This window comes from Argentina anserina, chromosome 6, assembly GCF_933775445.1.
Source record: "Argentina anserina chromosome 6, drPotAnse1.1, whole genome shotgun sequence".
Classification (NCBI taxonomy): domain Eukaryota; kingdom Viridiplantae; phylum Streptophyta; class Magnoliopsida; order Rosales; family Rosaceae; genus Argentina; species Argentina anserina.
Window position 1 is genome coordinate 664,793 of NC_065877.1, and position 18,171 is coordinate 682,963.

Consider the following 18,171-nt stretch of genomic DNA (forward strand, 5'->3'; position numbering starts at 1 on the left):
GGAGTATCTTGTTGGTACATGAGACTTGTGGTCATCCAGGAACTTTTCAATCTTTTTATGATTATCCTCCTCCTCTCTCCTCTTTAATTGCTTTAAATGGTAAAAATGGCTACCGCTGTGGTTGAGAAGAGAACAAAACAACATGCGCTCCCTGCAAGGACAATAAACTTAGCTGATAGACCTGAATCAAATAAGATATAATTAATTAGTATAGGTGAATTAGTAAACGATACTTCCTTGGTTCCACAATCAATTTTGCTAATGCCATCGTGAACAGAAGATGCTTATTTTGTGGAAAGCTCACTAGGCATGTACCTTTATGTTTTTGTCTGGGAATGGGAGGGTAACATTTCAAGACTCGAATGCTGTGCTGTAATTGAAGGGGCAGCTTCCTTCACAGTTTTGACATTCCGGGAAACTCCATAAATTCCATTCCAGCGATAAGATAGTGTCTAGATCACAACGATACATATCATCAGCAATACGTCTAAGTTGAACAGGAAGGACTGCTGACATAGTTTCGCAAGGACTGTGTAGCAGCAAGCCAGACATAATAAAATTAGTAGCCAAAACTTGATACCCTGGGATACTGAGACATTTGATCGCCTTGTACTTCCAATATATAGTTGGTCTTACACTCAAATCTTGTGCTGCAGTACAATTTAACAAAGTGAAATTGCTCAAATTGTTTTGGTACTGGTAATTATCAAAGTCACAGCCATTGTTAACGTAACTCATGTCTGGTTTGAAGAGTGAGAAGGAGACAGTGAAATTAAGAAGGCGTCTGGGGAGGCAGCCGTCCTCATCATACACACGAAACTGTTGTGTCTCGTAATTGATTGATTGTATTAGAAAGAACCCTGATGATGAGGAGAGCTTCATCATGGTCATATTGTTGAAGCTGCTGCAGGAAACCTCGAACTCTGGATAGCCACAGTAAAGAGGATAGTGATGTAGACGGAATGGAAACCGGATAAGCGGACCATCATGCCTACACCTTTGAACGGGGCAGTCTTGATCATCGGCTGCTTTGCTAATAGGTTTAGCAATGATAGCTAGGGAGAACAATTACAAGCATGAAAAGCAGAGGCAGGATGCTCATCTTAAAAAACAACTCGAGCAACATTACATTTTCTGAGCTTCACCTAACCAATTTTCTCTTGGTTTATTATGCATTCTCATAGGTTTTATACAAATCGCAAAGATTACCGGTCAGGCCAATGGAAGTTCCTTTAAGTTTAAGGTTTTTATATCGGGATGACTTCCTAACAACTACCTGGATTTGCATAACAGCATCATTGGTCTGCTGGTTTTCTGGAGCTACAAACAGTATTGGAAAAAGTTCCTGAATGATAATGCAGTCGAAGAATTCTCAAATACATGCAACAACGTTGTGCGAGGAAGGAATTCATACTCGGATATCAATAAATTAACAATGGCTTTCAGAAACAAACTCAGTCCAGGCAATTGGGAAAAGTTCCTGAAGGACGATAAGGCTGTTGAAGAATTCCTGGATGCATACAAGAATCTTATGCCAAGCAGGTACTCATATTCAGAAACTAAGGCGGTGACAAATGATTTCAAAGATAAACTTGGGCAGGGAGGTTTTGGCTCGGTTTATAAAGGAGAGCTATCAAATGGTCATCTTGTTGCAGTAAGGATGTTGAATGATTCCAAAGCAAAAGGGCAAGATTTCATCAGCGAAGTCGCTGCAATAGGAAGAATTCATCATGTCAATGTGGTGCAACTAATTGGATTCTGTTCGGAGGGATGTAAAAGGGCCCTTATTTATGATTTCATGCCTAACGGATCCCTCAACAAATATATATTAGGGGATGCAGAAAAAAGTCTTGCTCTAAGCTGGGATAGAATGCATGAGATAGCTGTAGGAGTGGCTCGTGTAGTTGAATACCTGCACCAAGGATGTGATATCCAAATTCTGCATTTTGACATAAAGCCCCATAACATTCTCCTCGACCACAACTTTAAGTCAAAAATTTCTGACTTCGGGCTTGCAAGATTTTACCCTAGAGATCATAACACAATTTCTGTCACTGCAGCAAGAGGCACAATGGGATATATAGCTCCAGAAATGTTCTACAAAACTATTGGTGGTGTTTCCTACAAAGCTAATGTTTATAGCTTTGGAATGTTGTTGCTGGAAATGGCAAGGAGGACGAAAAACTTGAATGCACATGCAGAACATTCGAGCCAGATATACTTCCTTTCATGGATTTATGAGCAACTGGAAAAGGGATTGAACATTGAGATTGAGGATGCATGCGAGTACAATACTAAAATAGCCAAGAAGATGATCACAGTTGCTTTGTGGTGCATACAACTGATGCCTGTGGACCACCCTTCGATGACAAAGGTTCTAGAGATGCTTCAAAGGGAAGATGAAGTCTTGCAAATGCCTCCAAAACCCTTCTATTGTCCCCAACAGATGCCAACTGAGGATGTACCTGATGACAGTGATGAGACAGTTGTCGAGGCGGTATCTATTCTGCCACAGAGGGCTACAGAATCTACTTCCATGGTGTGAGGGGATGCAATTAATGGTCTATATATTCTTGTATGCCTCTTCTTAAGCTTCATTCAAAGCTCAGAATAACTAGTCAATAATGGGCTTTACCAAGCTTTGGGAAAACTTGTTTGTTTGATAAGTTCCCAGAGGAATCTTAAAGTTTATTTATGCTTTAAGGGGACTTTAAAGAATCCCTATCATATTTTTCTGAAGGGATGTCTTCACTTGTCTGGGTGAAGACACACTTCATTGGAAGTTTATTTACTCAGTGAAGTTGATTGATGCATATGTTTTATACAGAAACTAAATGCAACACGATGATCATCTTAGCAGAATGTACTCAAAAGCATAACAGAAAATTTAGGATCCTATGCTACTGTGAACTCTCTATGCTTTTGTATCCCCCTTCTTCATTTCCATTTATAAAGTTCAAGACATCTTCCAATAAACGATATACAGATGTGTAGGAAACTATTAGGTTCAACTTTTCCTATGGGGATGTTTTAGGATATACGAATTGTGATATAAACCATGATGAGCAATATATTCAGTATAAGACACAGATCAAACAAACAAATAGTTTCTCAAAATATCCAGTTAGGAAGGCATACCTCTGACTTGGTTGCAGCAAAATAACATACTAATTCTCTTCCTTGGCTCCATTTTCACTTACAACTACTGTCTGATCTTCGCGGCATTGTTCAGGATTCCATCTTGTGATGGTGCGCTCCTTGACAGTACAACTCGCCAAACACGATGGAGAGTCTGCACTATGACCATTCCTGCTGATCTCAAGAACCAGTAATGTCTTTGCCACACCTCCACAAAGCCGAGTTGCGCAATGCACATCAGACCAAACCCTCAGTCGATCATTTGCACCACCCTCTTCTTCCTCCTCCGAGCACACAATCACTGCATATTCAGAATGTACCAACTCTGGATGATGCCGATAAGCAACAAAGTCTGCACCATATGTAATCCCCGACATAACAACCCAATTCTTCATCCTAAGATGAGAATAGGCCTTATAAAAATAAGGAAACAATGCACTTCTAGACTTCATGCATTGCCATAGCTGTTCATCACTCTTCAGACATTTATCTTCAACTATTCTTAGACATTTTAGAGCATAGCTTAGATAGAATGCCTCCTCCAAACTCAACTCGAACCACTGCTTATCCTTCTCAGCAGTAACCATGGCTTGACCGAAGCACGAACGGTTGAGGAGATCAGCTTGTTCTGCTTCAACTGAGAGAAGCACACTGCGTCCACATAGCAACCCTTCACAGTTTGATTGAGTTAGAGACAACTGAAGCTTCAGTACTATCTTTGACATGGGGTCTGCTAAAGCTTTAGCCTCGAAGCCCTTTCCTTTCCATCTAGGCCCCATTAGATTCTGCAACAACATCAAACGATTCATACCAACTCAAACCCAATTTAGATCATAGCAATCAATCAAGAACATCGAATAGGAACCAAAGATTAATACCTGATTGGGTTTAACGTAAGATGCGACGAAACCCAATGAAGGGAAGGAACTCAAGGAAGAAAGGTGAGAGTTTGCCGGCGCCAAATACACTTTCGTTGGATGTTCAGAAACAGAGACGCATTAGTTTTATACTTTTCTTAACTTTCACTGTTTCACCGCAGTTAAAGTCAAAACCTTTATTTTTTGCTTAAACATTTTCACTTTTACCTCAGTAAAAGGTAAAACCTTTTGCACCCAACTTAAAGGCAAAACGGTGAATAGATAGATATCTCTGAGATTGATCGAGAAAGGTTGTGTATGGTTACTTCAAGCATATGAATGAAAGTGAAAAATTGGAAATCGAAGTGAACGCGCACAATCGCACATTCAACTCAAGATGGTGCAAAATTGTGTTCTTCGAGTTTGTGAACCATGAGTCAGATAATTAATACAGTAATCATGAGTCTGAAAGATCCAATGTGTATTTTGTCTACCCTTGCTGTAGAGGTACATGAAATTAAACATTTCTAAATTTAACCACCAAGACACACTTTCGAGTTGATGTTCTTATCCTCCGACCTTAGCAACCTTTCTGAGCTCAATTTGCCCTGTAATGGGGCATTGCATCTCAGTCCAACTTATTGCCACCATTGGGACGCCTGCATTGAACAATTAGAAAACCAAAGTGAGCTCATATCATGCAGACTCAATGCGATTTCCAATATGCACACTAACCCATCTTAAAAACGAAAAAGCAGCACTCTTTCATCCCCGATAGAGAATGACTCGCATTAGCCTGATCTAATTCGAACAAGGATCATTAAGGAGGCAGAAAATAACAATGTATACATTCAGCCTCAATAATTATGAAACTTTACTCTAAAAAAGTACACTAAGAATAATGCTTTACCTGCGGCACTCTGAGCAGAAATAACACCCAGCTCATTTTTTGCAGTTGATAGATAGTAAGCTCTTGCATCTCCAAGGGATAGCTAATCAGAAGAAGTAAGGACATTTATTTTGCAATTAGCACAGTCGATGTTGTAAGCATAATCAGTTTAGATGTTATATATAGATATCAAAGGAAAGGAAGCCATATAACATAATGGAAGGGACAAAGAAGAAAAATCTTATATTCTAAAAACAATTCTTAATCTCAGGTCCAAGAGAGTGCAATTCTTCTTTTTTCCAGATTACATAAATATAAAATAAACGCAATTTGAACGGAAAGGATACCACAATAGCTCTGACAATGTCACCAGGGCGAAAAGACTGGTGCATATCCACTTTATCAATTTCGGTTGCTCTAATATCTTGAAGCCTGTTAAAAGTGGTAGGAGGTTTCATGTACGCTTTAACAGTAAAAAAAACAACTAACTTCATTACACAAAAAGAGTAGGAGTGAGATGAATGGAAAACCTTCCGCATATATTTGAACAAAGAAATACATACCTAATTATGCCAGTAAAGTTCTCTCGCACAGATTTAGTGCCAAGACACATAATATCAGCAGAAGCCATTCTGGCCATCACTTTGGTAACCTACAAAATACGGTTTCACAGAGTTGCATACATTAGTCTACCTCCAAATTTGCAGATATTCATCCTTATAGCAGCAAAATCAGCAATCATTTTCTAACATACATGACCTCTTCCAACACAAACATAGCATGAAAGCCCGTCTACTGCTAAAACTGTGACTATGCTGTGTGTTTTAGATTCATAATAACTTGTCATATAATGTACCCACTCGTTTAAACTCAAGGATAAAAATAACGGATTAACCCTACACAAAACCAAATGGATATCACGGATACTAAATGCATAGTTCCTACTGGATTAAACAACATTCTTAATGACACCCTTGGAACCCCAAAAGAGTATTTTGAAACTTCAAACTGAATTCTACAATTGCCACCACGAGGTCCAAGCTACAAGTGTAAGATAGCACTCCATAACAAAACTACTATTGGCGCAGCAATGAAATTGTCGATTAGCATCCATTAGATGTGATGAGGGTAAAAAGTCGAAAGCCCTTACTCTGGCAATGACAATAGACCCAGGCTCCGGTATAGCGCCATGGGCTTTGTGGCCAGTTACTTCCACAGTGGGTCTCTGAAAAACAAAACACAACCAACATCATCAACAGAAACTCCAACATTACATAACGCCACTCAAATCAAACACTAAGCTGAACGAGAAAAAAAAAACCAGAGGTAGCAATTCACACAAGTCTCAAAATTGTCCCCTCAAAGTCTCAAACTGGTGAAAGTACTCAAAAGATTGAAACCCAAATTTCCAAAGACAACAGAACATGAACTGCAGAGCTTATATAGTAGAAAAGTCTTGAACTTTTCAGGAAACAATTGGTCTTCATATCCAAGAGTTGAACTTTCATACTTAAACTAAACCAAAGTAAAAACATTTAAGCAGTAAAACCAAATTTGGAGAAGAACAAAGTGTTGGGTAAGTTTGAAGTTTAGATACCCCATCAGGTGAGTCAGGAGGCGGGGATAGGATGCGGCGGAAGCCAGTGAGGGAAGCATAGACGGTGAGCTTATCAGGTGACACGTAGGCGCCTCTACCTGCTTTGAACTCGGAGGCTCTTCCGAGCTTTTCACCTGGGGTCACCAACTCTGCATCGTTCCCCATCAAACAAGAACAAGAAACAAGAGCTTCTCTGATGTTCTTACTTCTTAGCGGCGGGAGGCTTCTCTTTGCTTTGCTTTTGTTTTGTTTTGTTTTGTTTTGTTTTGTTTTGTTTGTCAGAGTTAACCCATGGTTTGTTGGACCGGGTCGGACACCCCGCTTCTCATTTGTTTAGTTTTTTCTTTTATAATTCTTTTTCCTTTTTAATTACTCAATAATTCGACCATTTTAACCTTTGCAGAGAATTAAAAATAATAAGGCCGGGGCACGCGGGTTTTGTCGCGCAACTCTATCCTGCATATTTCATGTCTATCATCCTAAGTAAATGTGAAGTGTTTTTTATAATATAGTTATAAATTTATTGAGAAAAAAACATTTCATTTACTTAGAATGGTGGGCATGATATGAGTGAGCGACAACTTTGCTTCCCGTAAATTACATGTCGAATTTAGTAGGATATAATCAAATTTAGATTTTTTTTTGTAAGCGTAAGGGAACAAAACTCGTTCCTTTACACAATTTATTAATAGAAAAGGAAAAAGTACAAAAATGTTGGAGGGCAAAACCAATGCCAGCAAGCCAAATAAAATTATAAAACAATACTGAACCTTAATATATAATAAACCAAGCAACAAAATGAACACGTCAACCGGTAAATATTACTATTTTAAGGAGTATATGTCCTAATTACTAATGCTCAATATATATTGTAGAACCGCGACATATGATGTAACGAGCCTTCTAATTATTGTTTTTACAATACAAATTATTTAATCTAAAAAACCAAACTAATGTAATCAAGAGCACTTTGAGAATTAAAACAAACATGATTTAACCATAAAATTTAGTAACATTGATGGAGGAAGTTGACTGATCACTAGCTAGTACGAAGAGGGCTCAAACTTGTAGTGTATCTGTGTTTATATACTATATCCCATCTGCAACTGAGTTTTTTGGGGATGGTCACAAGATCTCTTGCTCCAAACTCTAAAACCTCAGATAACATGTCTCTGTTGCCTCAAACTTAAGAGTGTACTTCCCCGGTGGCCGGTGCACATCCCCCATCTGCAAAAGTATAATATACAGTACGTGGCTCTTAACTTCATAAGTAGCTATTACTGCGCATGCATATTCCAATATATATAGCTTGGTTAGTTATATATGATAAGTAAAACCAGACGTAGCAGAGAGAAGCTTGAGACACACTTGGGCCATGAGTTGATATACAGGCAATTCCAGATAAGCGTGAATCCGGTATATCGCTTTCAACTGTGATCGATGCTCAGATTGGGAAATTAGAATCTGTAGATCGAGTTCGATGTTGTTGCCATGATAGACTTGAGTCATGAAGCAAAGTATGATCACAGGGAAGGTGACCAACACGAAATAGGATTGGTGAAAGGGAAAAACGGGAACGAGTTTTTTATGGACTTTTGTGGTTGTTGACCTGAATGTGTGCAAAGAGCTTTTAGAAAGAAACAAAAATGTGGGCGGAAGCTACTCAAACTATCAGAGCCAGGTTTCGATCCTGGGACCTGTGGGTTATGGGCCCACCACGCTTCCGCTGCGCCACTCTGATTGTTGAGTACTCATCACCAAAATATATACTTAACATAACAGATCATTGTACTAGTATCATAAATACTGTATACAAAACCGTTCCAAGAGGACCAAAGGTCCAAAACTCACCCAAAAAAAAAAAAGGTATACGGTATACCTTATAAAAGGCATCTTCGATCAATTTTCCACCCATATATATGGTCATGAACTCATGATCATAGACCAAAAAAAAAAGAACTCATGATCATAGGATCATTAGACATTAGTGATTCCATTACTTCCTAGTCGATGTTAGTGTCTGGTCCCGCCTCGCACAATACTTGAAAAATGAGTACATTTTCAAATGACTAATGAAAGTCGATCTATACTAGTCTACAATGATCATCATAAGTTGCTACGTGGTTTTGTCGATCAATAGTTAATACTTGTTATACATGTCCGAATAATATGCTTATAATATGTTCCTCTATACAAAAAAATTTCAAAAACCATATAAGATCCATATTTTTATGCAATTCTTGTAATCGAATGCAATTTAGGCGATTACTAAAATCATCTACCTCGAGATTCAGAAATTTAATCAGTTCAAAGCATAAACTAAATTTTTAGTATCGAAACTCAGCTCTTTACAATCAATATCTCTTATTTAAATTCGTATTTCTTAAAAAAAAATCTCAAACTTGATTTAAGCTCGACATAACTCCCTTATCCGTTACAAAAACCATCTCACGTAAGACGCAACCGCGCTATTTACCACGATCTCTCTCGATAACTTCACCTCATGCCAAATAAAACACACAAAAAAAAACAAAAAATTGTTGAAGTAAATAGAGTGAAAAAAAAAACTCACACCAAGGTAAATAAAAGAAGCAAGAGATGAAAACTTCCTTCTCTTTTTCACACACCCTTGCTACACACACACATCCCCACTTCAATTTCACACCAATTCACCAAACCCCCAACTCTCTCTCTCTCTCTCTCTCTCTCTCTCTCCTTCATTGATGCGCTCACTCTTCCCTCCCAACCCAATCAAAGCCCCCCAAACCCTCTCCTCCTTCTTCTCCTTCTCCTCCACCTCCCTCCGATCAATGGCCGTACCTCCTCCCAAGTCCGCCATCCCCTCCGCCGCCGCCGTCGACAACGAGGCCGGCCTCGCCCGCCGCTTCTGGATCAAATTCCGCCGCGAATCGGTCTTCTCTCTCTTCCATCCCTTCTCCCTCTGCCTCGCCTCCGGCGTCCTCAAGGTCGAGTCTTTCCGCTCCTACATCGCCCAAGACGCTCACTTTCTCAAGGCCTTTGCCCACGCGTGAGTCTCCTCTCTCTCTCTCTCTCTCTCTCTCTCTTTCTCTCTCTCTCTTTTCTTCTTCTTCTTCTTCTGATTCGAATTAGGGTTTCTCGTTGTGTGCTTTGAATCCCAGAATCTGCATCTGCTGTGATTCCAATTCTCAATTGTGATGAATATTCTTGATTGCTCTAGGATTTAGTTTCTTCGTTGATTTAAAGAGCTAGGCTGTGTTTATTGAGCTGAATTGAAGTTAGATGATGGCTTCAGGAAGCTCATTGCTTTTGATGTTCGGCGATAAGAAACTGGATTGGGAAGTGTGAATGTGTGATTGGTCTAGGAAATGAGGTGGTTTAATCTATAGGAATCGGCGAAACTAGAGGTTGATGAAAGCTTTGTATGTACTATCCTACTCGATTAGGCAGAATTGATGGTTTTTTCAGTGTAGGGATTGCAGATGTTTAGTTAAGGCCGAGCAAGGTTGCTGATGAATATAGAGGAAATGATAAAGTGCTTGAAAACATGTGTGTTTGACACTTACTCAGTCGTCACCTTTCGTTGTTTTGCTCTTAAATTTGTGTTACGTCTTCAATGGCTTTCGGTCTACCATGCTACGATTTTTCATTTGGAAATTGTGTTTTTTTTTAGTGTACTAGACTACAAGTGTTCTGGATTATATGCTAGGATTTTGAATTGAAAGCTTTATTTGGTTGCTGAGAAAAGGTTTGAAAATAAGAGAAAATGAAGAGTTTTGGCTTCAATGGGGAATCTTTTTGGAGTTTGGTTTGGCATAATTGAACTGATTTACTTTTTGGTTCTCTGAAAGCTGGAGTAACTAAAATCATCAAGCTATTTTTTGCTTTTCAGTTTTCTCAGCAACCAAATGGAGTTAGAGTGTTTTGGATATATTTATGTGCATTAAATGAGGTAAGCTTTTTATTGTTTCCTACAAATTCAATAATTTATTAATTAGGAATCAGTTATCTAGATTATTCAGAATTAGGGCAGTTCATATTAGGTTGGTTGGAATTAGGTATGCGTTTAGGGGATCTATTTGCTCGACCTCTACTAATGTCTGCCTCTTTAGGTATGAGTTGGCGGAAGAGTGCGCAGATGACGATGATGCAAAGCTTGCAATTTCTGACCTAAGGAGTGCTGTTCTTCAGGAACTCAAAATGCATAGTTCATTCGTGCAGGTAAGATGAGGGTTCTCAGTTGACGTGTCAACTACAAGTCACTTACGTGCGAACAATAGTATAGAGTTGATTATATAGTTTAGTTACATTTCCCGTTGTATAAATAGAAGATTAAATGCAGGAATGGGGTTCAGATGCTAAGGACATCTCTATCAGCGCTGCGGCTGTGAAATACAGAGAATTCTTATTGGCAACGGCCTCTGGTAAAGTTGAAGGAGTAAAAGGCCCTGGTAAACTTGCAACGCCATTTGAAAGAACCAAAGTTGCTGCTTATACCCTTGGTGCCATGACTCCTTGCATGAGATTGTATGCTTTTATTGGTAAGGAGTTCAATGCACTTCTAGATCCCAAAGACACCACTCATCCATACAAGAAGTGGATTGACAATTATTCTTCCGAAGATTTTCAGGTTTGTCCTCTCTTGTCTATATCCGTAATTTTTTATTTACTCCTTGTTTACACATTATTAGTCTTCTTTACTTCGAACAACTTAGTTAATATTATATTTGGACTCAGGCGTCAGCTGCGCAAACTGAAGATTTGTTGGATAAGCTAAGTGTCTCTTTGACTGGCGAGGAGCTTGACATCATTGAAAAGCTTTATCACCAAGCCATGAAGCTTGAGATAGAGTTCTTTTCAGCTCAGTCACTTGATCAACCAACTGTAGTTCCTCTTATCAAAGAGCATAATTTCGTAAAAGATCGCCTCATGATATTTTCCGATTTCGATTTGACTTGTACTGTTGTTGATTCCTCTGCCATTTTGGCTGAGATTGCAATAGTAACTGCCCCAAAATCAGAGCAAAATCAATCTGAAGATCAGATTGCACGGATGTCATCAGCTGATCTCAGAAATACATGGGGCCTTCTTTCCAAGCAGTACACAGAAGAGTACGAGCAATGCATAGAAAGCATTGTCCCTCATGAAAGAGGTACTAACATATTCTTAATTAATGCAATGCAATTTCAACTGTATGTTTTGAAGTGTGAGATTGTTAATGAATCCATTCTATGGGCGTACGTGCTGAAGTCTCATAGTTTTCCCTTTTAATTTGTTTGTAGCGGAATTTGTCTATCACAATTTGCATAAAGCACTTGAGCAACTTTCAGAATTCGAAAAGAAGGCAAACAATAGAGTGATAGAGTCGGGGGTTCTGAAGGGTCTCAATATTGAAGATATAAAAAGAGCTGGTGAACGTCTCATTCTTCAAGATGGTTGTATTGATTTCTTCAAGAAAATTATCAAAAGTGATAACTTGAATGCAAATGTTCATGTTCTTTCATATTGTTGGTGTGGTGATCTTATCAGGTCAGCTTTTTCATCAGGTGTGCATCTTTTCACATTCCTGAAACCTGTTTAGTGATCTCATTTTATATATTTCTGCAATACAAACTCTAGCGTTGCTTTTTTCTTTTTAGGTCTGAAATTCCTTCTGCTGAGTTTGTTATGCTTTTCCTCTTTACATATGTCAGCCTCATGTATATATTATTTTTGGTGCAGTGGGTTTAAATGAACCAAATGTTCATGCGAATGAGTTCACATTTGAAGAAACTGTTTCCACTGGTAATATAGTTAAGAAGGTGGAGTCTCCTATTGACAAGGTTCAAGCTTTCAGAGATATTTTAAAAGGTTGTCCAAGTGACAGGGAGAACTTGACTATTTATATTGGAGACTCAGTGGGTGACTTATTATGCCTCCTTGAGGCAGATATAGGAATTGTCATAGGGTCAAGTTCAAGCCTGCAGAGAATAGGGACTCAATTCGGTGTTTCTTTTGTTCCGTTATTTCCTGGTTTAGTCAAGAAACAGAAACAGTGCGTTGAAGGAAGGTCTTCTAACTGGAAAGGGTTAACTGGCACTCTCTATACAGCATCTAGTTGGGCTGAAATACATGCCTTCATTTTGGGATATTAATATCTTTTCTTGTTCTTAATGTTGTGCTTAAACAAAGGAATCATTCACATACAGTGGAACAAAAGATAAAAGTTTGGTGACGCATAGAAAAAAAAGAAGATGAAATTGGTGGCTGATTTTATAAGGGCCACAAATTTGCAGCTGTCTTGCTCTTTTTCTTCTTCCTTTACTCTTTCAGAAACAGGGTTTTCTCAGTTGGGAAGTGATGGCCCATCAGGATGGTGTAAACAGGTATTTGCCAATTGCTTTGCTTATTTCATTTTCTTCCATGGCACTCTAGTTCCGGTTATTGTAATACAACTGCTTCTTTAAATACTCTACTTTCCAGGTATGAAGGGGTAGAGGCAGCAATGATTCAAGACAGATTGATACATTTGTTCATATAAGCATTTCAAGTTCTGTATCTGTATTATGATAGTTGATTGCTATTCAATTATTTGAGATAATGGCAGAGTCAAATAGTGTATTTTGTACCACCGAAATTCCCCTTATTATAAAGTATAAATTATGTTTATACAACATAATGGGTCCTCATATGAGCATGTTTTATTACCCTTTCAAACGTAATATCGGAGTTGTCCTTGATTCCATAGTTCGCATGTCAGTTATCATCTTCTAAAATTTTCCCATCAAAATGCAGTTCATAATCAAAATGGTGTCCTTTCTTTTTGTTTAAGCTCTTGTCTCAATTGCTCAACAGTACTTAAGGAACCTACCGTGAGAGTAATGTTGGTCTCTGAAAATCTTTGCAAGCGTAAAGAAAATCAAAAGTACATAATCTACAGAATGTTGGTCTGTGAAGCCATATCCTATTGACAGTACTGAGCAAGCACAACTATTTTAGGACCATGAAGCAACATGGCTTGATCTGGTAAAGCATAATACAGACACTCAGACTCAGCTGGTAACTTCTCCAGCATCACTTAGATCCTCTTAATTTTCAAATATGCTCCTGTTTCAGAGAAGAAGAGTGTAGTTTGTGTTCCACAGCCAGGCTGCTGGCCAAGGGCCTGAGGATTTGACAGCTCAATACCCTGCACAAGAGTAAATGCCAAACTTGAAGTCAGTCCAGATCACCAGATGTAGTAGTTCCATAATTGTTAACCTCAAACTTTTAAAAACTTTGGCAGCAAGTTTGCACTGGCGACCCATCGACACACGCAGCTTGCCACTCCCAGCCTGGCCAAGCATTCCATAACCTTCACCCAGTCCATCACCTAAGGAACTCTGTTCAAGTACGCCAAACTGCACCCTGTTTGCGAGATTCCTCTTGTCTGTCTTGGTATATCTTTCTTTCATCTTCCTGAGTCGACGTCCTCCTCTCTTCTTTTTAGGTTCAGAATCTGGAAATGGAAGTGGCTTAGATTGTCTTGCAGGGGGGAAGCTCCTGCCATTTTTCATCAATTTTCTTACGTATCTCCTCTCGGAATGCCTTTCCAGTGTTACCAGATGGATCTCCTCTTGTAGAATCCATCCGTGCGGCAAGGGTTGGTTTCGCAGCCAATAGCTCACCAGCACGTACGCATCCTAAGAGCTGGCGGTGTAGTTTGGAATATCACGGTCTCCTCAATATAACCAATACGATGTTGCAGAGGAAAACCCAGCTAGGTTTTTTTCTTGAAACCAAGAAGCTGAACAACACAAGCGGGTTTATTAGCTAAAGCACCAAGGGTCCAAGACCACCAGCTGCCCCCATAAGTTTCGCTAAAACAGCAGTCCCAACAATAGCAGACAGATTTGGTGCAATAAAACCCATTCTACTTTGTACAAAATCAAGAACCTTTTTCTTTGCTGAATCGAGAGCAAGGGCTCGATCACACGCATCAACTATTTTCTCAAGGACGTCCTCTGGAAGTGGCTTTCCACTTGTAGTTGAAGCAATAATTGAAATAACCGTGATAGTTGCTGAAGGTAAAAACCCCTCCAGATCAACAAGTGTGGCGTCCATTTCATTCCCAATTTTCTGAACAACTCGGGCATAATCAAGTGGATGATGAACAAGTGACTCAAGCTCTGGAAATTTTGGCCGGTACTACTTGTCACGAATAAAATTGTGGATGATTACAAGTTCATTCTCAATGTCAACTGACAAAGCATTACAGTCCACAAACTGATATTCTGGATCATCTTCCAGAATTATTGCATGATTCGACATATATATCAGAACCCATATTAAGTGCACCTTCCACTTTCTGCATTATATCAGCAAATCTTTGTGATTTCTGCAGTTTCGAAACACTATCCAGATCATCATAGTTGAGCGTCTGGCCGTCAACCTCTTCCTCCATATGTTCGATCGCGACACCACCATCATCTTCAACAGGAAGATTGGCTTCAATATTATCAGATAGCTCATCAAGCTCAGCGAGAAACGAATCGGACAATATTTCAGGCTCAAGAAGCTTTCGGCGAGTAGTGCCTGGAGGACCGGCGCCTATTGAAGAGCGAAGCGGATATAAGAGATTGGGAATTTTGGAGGTTTCGTTGTCGGAATTTTCTTGCTACGCACTGGATATCGTTGCAAGTGACCCCGGGCTCTAGGGTTTCTGATCGAGGATAGTTTTCGGCTTTTACTTCTAGGGTTTAGGGTTTAGGGGATATTAGAGGTAGAACAACGAAAATAACTCTGAAAACATGATCAAAATTAACAGAAATGCTAAAATGGCTTATAAATGAGAATTTTAGGTGTTAAATTATTCGTTTTCATACATCATGTATCAAATTGTCTAAGTATCAATACGTCAGATACCATAGAAAACATTTACCCTTATTTTATATACTTATTCAAATACATACCAAGTTGTGTAAGATTGGGAAACCAAGATTGATTAGGAATCCGTGTAATCAGCAGCAATTTTCGTAATATTGTATTATTGATAACAAAAAAAATTAAAATTGTAATGATCGATAAGGTCTAGTATTTGTAGTTTTGTACAGTATAAGGTTATCATCAAACAAGTGAAACAATCAAGCATGATTGAAATACCAATAAATATATATATATATATATATATATGCTGCTTGTAGTACGTAATTCCAAAACATATACTGTACATACAATTCACACTCCATTACCTAAGCAATGTACATCCAATCTATAATAATCATATAGATTGGATCACATGCAAACATGCAATAACGTACGCACGCTCTCGTACGTCAATAAACTGATATCTCCTGATTGCTCAACTTATTTCAAATCCCATACACTGATACACTGGTGATCATGACTAGATTCCCTCTTGGCCTGAATCCTGAACCTTTTTTTAAGTATAATCAGTAATAAATACCGTATTTGAAGCAGCGGAAGGTTTGGCCTTTGAGGAAGCAGCTAGTCAATCGAGGCACGGCTCGACAGTCAACAACGTACTGCTCCAATGTGGTTTCTCACAACCATGCAAATTTTGCTTAATTTCCTATCCTATGGTGGCGCCTTACACACCTAATTAGCGCATGCATACATGGAATAGTACTTACACGGTGAAGAATAGAATCAAAGTATCGTAAAAAACAAAGGAAATAGGGTCTCAACTATCGGTACTATCTATCGAGTAGGAGCGCGATGGTCTGTATATGTATAATGATAGATGAATGGCAGTTTCAAATGTATTTTGGTGATACGTACCAATACCCCTTATTATAAAAGATAAATGCAGATATCAAAGTTTATGATCTGTCTGGACTTAATTTGGATCGCAAAGCTAGCCGGCCACCTGGTTGTTTCTCTTTTATGAGCTGTATTGTAGTCTTATATATCCAGTTTAGCATGAAGCTAGCGATTTCTGTAACTAATTATATTCCATATTTCTATACCGTACATGCCTCTGAGCTTTTTCTTTTCCTTTTTGTTAATCTATAATTTTGGTATTGTCCAAAATTCTCTGTGTGTCCACTATTGCACTGCACGCTTGCTTGCATCATTTTTTTGGGAATTCCATTTGAATTTTGATAGTAAAATGCTTGGACATATTAGAAGGGAGACTACATCTTTTGAGTCAACTTCATACTATCCATTAGAATCCGCCAAAATAGACTAAAATAATTGTGATAATATATCCATGATCTGCACTATATGATGTGGAATCCTTTGTCGGCCATATGATTCCAGATGAAATTTAGCTAACAAGTTATGGATTAAGAACAAACGCAACATCAACTTCAAAGACCAAATATACAACAGAAATCTAAATTAGCTCAATATAAGTATATATCTACTGCAAAACGTAGAAGCACTAAAACTAGCAAAGAGAAACAACAGAAACTTACAAACTTGAGAAGTTGACTACCACTATGTACATGCATTAGGACAATTGTTTTCTTCATTTGCCTCACATTTCTAAATAGGGATTTGGTGAGCACATCAAAAATGTGGTCACGAACACCAACTAGCTAGCTACTAATATAGTGACATGTCCACTCCATTTTACATGTAGGAGTTTTCAGTTTGTCTCAACAAATATTGTCGTCGTGTATAAAGTAAAGGAAAGAATATCACTATATCCCATATTATAAGGGATATTGCCTAGCTCCAACTATTCACTTTTAGTAACTTTGATATGCATCGAGAAAATTAAACACTATTTGCTTAATGATACTACTGGACTTTTGGAAGTCTGAATTACCTATCATAAGTAAACAAAGAATGCCAGGAAATCTTGCTTGATGGAAGCTAGAATATATATGGTGGGGACATTTGTTGTCTACAATTTGTACGAGAAAAATGTTTCCAGTAGTTTGGTATCCCATCTTCATCATATCATATCATCACTCAAGATGATGTGCTTCGTACTGAAGATTTCTCAAGGTCATTAAAGCACAGAAGAATATAGCACTTTTCTGTGGGATCTGTTGCTCTCATTACTGTGTGATCGGTTAGGTTTCGATATCTTATTGGTCCGTATCAAGAGAAACCCAGTTCAATGGAGGAGGCGAGGAGCTTAAAAGCAGACTTGCAGATTCATTGGTGTTCATCATGTTCCTCTCATGGTGCCACTGCACTCGATTGTCATACTACTTGTATGCTTTACCATGGACCTGATCGAAAGTAAAAATCGTACGTTCGCTTTTGAAAAGTTGGATAAGGTGAAGTTTAATTATGATGTTAAGAAATTAAGTCGGTAAAGCTTGCTGGATTTCATCAAAAGGAAACTAACTCCCACTTCGATCATCTGTATACTAAATCTATGAATTCAATTTCAACTCTACGACAGACTTTCCCTTGACTTTGGTTGTTAATTGCGGGTCCGATCAAACAAACCACGGTAATTAGTAGACCTTCCCCACTCACGAGTCGCGACTCATTACATTAAATTATGCACTAAATTTGTGCTACAAATTTGCTGGCTTACACTTGTTTAATTTTGTTAATTAAGTGAATCTTGATCATGGCCAATAGCGTTATGTTTGATTAGTTTGAACCAAGCTCTAGTTTATCATCTATTGAACATGGATGATCACTTGATTTGTGTACGTACGACTGCCAATGTAAAGATAAACACATCAAAAATTGATATAACCAATTTCACAGTTTACATATATAAATTAATATAAAAAGAAGTGAAGAAATTAAACCATTTG

At 38.4% G+C, this 18,171-nt stretch overlaps 4 protein-coding genes, 1 non-coding gene and 1 pseudogene across 10 annotated transcripts; 2 read left to right on the plus strand and 4 right to left on the minus strand.

The window, feature by feature from the left end:
- LOC126800724 (tRNA-splicing endonuclease subunit Sen2-1-like) lies at nucleotides 1-4,094 on the minus strand. 5 transcript variants are annotated; one of them, XR_007672731.1, is made up of 4 exons: nucleotides 4,017-4,094; nucleotides 3,139-3,923; nucleotides 316-1,055; nucleotides 1-151 (listed from the first exon to the last, which is right to left on the minus strand). XR_007672731.1 is itself a non-coding variant. In XM_050528131.1 (3 exons), the coding sequence occupies exon 2, from the start codon at nucleotides 3,915-3,917 to the stop codon at nucleotides 3,168-3,170; it is 750 nt and encodes a 249-aa protein (XP_050384088.1). In that variant the 5' UTR covers nucleotides 3,918-3,923; nucleotides 4,017-4,094; the 3' UTR covers nucleotides 2,355-2,465; nucleotides 3,139-3,167. The 5 variants fall into 5 exon arrangements, 2 of the variants coding, with proteins under 2 accessions (XP_050384088.1, XP_050384089.1); XR_007672733.1 differs by having other exon boundaries at nucleotides 7-181; nucleotides 316-452; XR_007672732.1 differs by having other exon boundaries at nucleotides 7-181.
- Nucleotides 1,047-3,129, plus strand: LOC126800723 (rust resistance kinase Lr10-like). Its single transcript, XM_050528130.1, has one exon. It carries the CDS (start codon nucleotides 1,436-1,438, stop codon nucleotides 2,543-2,545), a length of 1,110 nt encoding a protein of 369 aa, XP_050384087.1. The 5' UTR covers nucleotides 1,047-1,435; the 3' UTR covers nucleotides 2,546-3,129.
- Nucleotides 4,095-4,396: 302 nt separating the features above from the next.
- Nucleotides 4,397-6,710, minus strand: LOC126800725 (uncharacterized). The gene is made up of 6 exons (XM_050528133.1): nucleotides 6,482-6,710; nucleotides 6,035-6,109; nucleotides 5,448-5,536; nucleotides 5,232-5,316; nucleotides 4,906-4,987; nucleotides 4,397-4,654 (listed from the first exon to the last, which is right to left on the minus strand). Exons 1-6 carry the CDS (start codon nucleotides 6,644-6,646, stop codon nucleotides 4,563-4,565), a joined length of 588 nt encoding a protein of 195 aa, XP_050384090.1. The 5' UTR covers nucleotides 6,647-6,710; the 3' UTR covers nucleotides 4,397-4,562.
- A 1,440-nt stretch (nucleotides 6,711-8,150) lies between these two features.
- Nucleotides 8,151-8,222, minus strand: TRNAM-CAU (transfer RNA methionine (anticodon CAU)). Its single transcript has one exon. It is a non-coding gene; the product is annotated as a tRNA-Met (tRNA).
- Nucleotides 8,223-9,206: 984 nt separating this feature from the next.
- Nucleotides 9,207-12,675, plus strand: LOC126798223 (bifunctional TH2 protein, mitochondrial-like). Of its 2 annotated transcripts, XM_050525116.1 has the most exons (7): nucleotides 9,364-9,509; nucleotides 10,353-10,412; nucleotides 10,573-10,681; nucleotides 10,803-11,090; nucleotides 11,198-11,612; nucleotides 11,743-12,006; nucleotides 12,182-12,675. In XM_050525116.1, the coding sequence occupies exons 2-7, from the start codon at nucleotides 10,408-10,410 to the stop codon at nucleotides 12,592-12,594; spliced, it is 1,494 nt and encodes a 497-aa protein (XP_050381073.1). In that variant the 5' UTR covers nucleotides 9,364-9,509; nucleotides 10,353-10,407; the 3' UTR covers nucleotides 12,595-12,675. The 2 variants fall into 2 exon arrangements, with proteins under 2 accessions (XP_050381072.1, XP_050381073.1); XM_050525115.1 differs by lacking the exon at nucleotides 10,353-10,412 and having other exon boundaries at nucleotides 9,207-9,509.
- Nucleotides 12,676-13,316: 641 nt separating this feature from the next.
- LOC126800408 (U4/U6 small nuclear ribonucleoprotein Prp31 homolog) lies at nucleotides 13,317-15,666 on the minus strand (annotated as a pseudogene).
- Nucleotides 15,667-18,171: the final 2,505 nt, after the last annotated feature.